This window comes from Gavialis gangeticus, unplaced genomic scaffold (genome assembly GCF_001723915.1).
Source record: "Gavialis gangeticus isolate Ggan-Ray unplaced genomic scaffold, GavGan_comp1, whole genome shotgun sequence".
Lineage (NCBI taxonomy): Eukaryota > Metazoa > Chordata > Crocodylia > Gavialidae > Gavialis > Gavialis gangeticus.
Genome location: NW_017728957.1, coordinates 560963 through 563294, shown reverse-complemented (window position 1 = coordinate 563294; position 2332 = coordinate 560963). Strand labels below are relative to the sequence as shown.

The following is a 2332-nucleotide window of genomic DNA, read 5'->3' as shown; positions in this document are numbered from 1 at the left end:
TGCGTCCAGTCTCCTTTGGAAGATCTCCAGGGTAGGTGCTGGCACCATCCCCACCAGGAGTCAATTCCAGAGTGTGGTCCCACGAACCGTGAAGAAATTTTTCCTTATATCCAGTCTATGGATGAAGTCACTCACCTTGCAGAAGGTACCGAGCAGACAGGTGGATATTGATGCTGGAGTGCAGGCCTGAGATAAGTTTGTAGAAGGCTCTTTTCTCCACGCACACACCTGGAAGAGAAAAGGCAGAATTTAAAAAAAAACAAAAATCAAGGAACATGGGTTGGAAATTTCCTTCCCTCATCACTAGAGAGAGACGCACAGAAGCATGTTTCTCTTTGCCAGCCACCGCCCACCGACACAAGTCCAACCCCCCCACGGACCAAGCAGTCAAATCCATTACCTTTCAGCCACTTGTAAAAGGCATGCCCTGGAAAAGAACAAAAAAAACCCAAGCCATCAGAAGAGCTTTGAAATCAGTGCAACAGACTTACAATCACCTTGAGCACGGCACGAGCTTGTGGAAAGCTGTTCTCAGGGCACCACAGCCACGATGAAATCCAGCGCTGGGCTCAGAGGGTCCCACTGCCCCTCTGCTTGCTCCAGGCATTTTTTTTTACAGGCCGTCCCTAGGTCCCGGGGTCGCAGCAGGGTTGGTGCACAAGGCAGGGCCCTCACCTGCAAGCTGCAGCTGCAGCCACACGCCTGAGCTCATGCGGGTCTGCAGTGACTGCAGAGGGCTCTGCATAGGCACAAAGAGCCACCCGCATAACCTGGATGGCAGGATCGGGGCCTACGTACATTTTGCAGGCGAGAGTGCAGGAGGGAGCAGAAGCCGGGAGCACCGGCACAGCAGAAGCAGAATACCCGGTCCCAGGGGGCAGAGGCTTGTGCCCTTTTTCCTTGCTGGGGGGGCAGGAATATTCTTTCCCATTGAAAGGGAGAAATGGAGCCCCGGCAGGGAAATAAAAGCTGACGCCAAGTCCATGTGGCCAGTGGCTCTTTTGGAGCCCTGTGCTGCCTGCCGCAGGGTAAGCAGGTTCTTCAGGGAGAGGAGAGGGAGCCAAGCCCACAGGAATGTATTGGGAGAGGGGAGGGAGTTTCGGATGACAGGTGCAGGCTTCAGCATTTGAGCACAGCGTTTGGCACTCCCAGATCTGGAGGGGAGGGAAGCTGAGAGAGCTGGGCTCCTCCTGGGACGGGCTCAGTCGGAGGCCCTGCTGCTGCTGACTCAGGGTGGCGGGTGCTTTGGCCCCACTGGGAAGCACAGCCTGACATGACTTAAAAGCAGCTGATAAGGTCATTTGGCCAGACCCCAGGTCCACCTCACTCCGTGCCCTGGCTCTCAGCATGGCAGAGAGCTCCTCTGCCATCTCCAAGAAGAGGAGCAAGCTTGGTCCAATTCCTAAAGGCCAAGATTTTCAAAATCCCTGAGTGACATGGCTCTCAGATGGAGCCTGGGCTCCCGCGGAGGCTCTGCGCTGTACAGCCCCCAACCACACATGGGGGAGCATCTTCTCATCAAAGTGCAAAGGGAAAGATGTGAAACGTGAATGAAGACAGGACTGAAGATGACTTTTTTTTTAAATGGGAGACGGGGGAAATCAAGCACACTAAGACCCAGGTGACTTGTGCTTGTGCTGAAATAGCCGTTTTGCGAGCTGGCTGCTGGGATAACACCTTGGACTGTGAATGAAGCAGGGGGGAGCAGTAGGGGAGGGGTACTGTATCCATGAGGAAAATGCACTTACCTTCATCATCTGAAAAAGAGAGAGAGAGAGAGAGAGAAAGGTTACATGTCATAAAAATTAATTCCAGTTGCAAGCAGCAGTGAGAGCTGGCAAACTGCTCCAACAAGGGAACATGTGGCTTCAGGCATGCTTAAAACAGTTCTGCAGGAGCCCGAGGTTATCACCAGCTGCCGCAGTGAAGACAAGGCGAGCAGAGCGATTTACACCTGCTGGCCCCTGGCAGCGCCACGGCCCTTTGCAGGTTACTGCTGGTGGACGTGTAGAGACCTGCTTTCCTTCCTGCAGCCTCCCTGCCACAGACTGTCTGCAGACCCTTGGGCACGGGACTCAGGCACCTATGCAGAGCCTGTCTTCTGTGGGTTAAGCAGTCCCAACCACTGAGTGTCAAATTAGGCCTCACTCAAGATGAGAGAGGGAAGACTCTCTGGCCTTCTCTCTCTCTCTCTCTCATCTGAATGCTGCAGCGCGTCCCAGCACACAAGACACGGGACAGGGCATCAGATACCTGAGGGCTAACCCCATGCCACTCCTTGGTGACCTGCGGCAAGTCACTTCACCTCTATGTTTCCTCCTTCTCCTTCCCT

General features: G+C 54.3%; 1 protein-coding gene across 1 annotated transcript in view; it reads right to left on the bottom strand.

Annotated features, from left to right (window-relative positions):
- Positions 1 to 2332, bottom strand: part of ERO1A (endoplasmic reticulum oxidoreductase 1 alpha) — a 39458-nt gene that overhangs the window by 12575 nt on the left and 24551 nt on the right. The window contains exons 10-12 of the mRNA XM_019501219.1: positions 1749 to 1757; positions 401 to 427; positions 136 to 228 (exon numbers count right to left, since the gene is read on the bottom strand). Of these exons, the coding sequence (XP_019356764.1) occupies positions 136 to 228; positions 401 to 427; positions 1749 to 1757 (129 nt within the window). The remainder of the gene's footprint in view (positions 1 to 135; positions 229 to 400; positions 428 to 1748; positions 1758 to 2332) is intronic.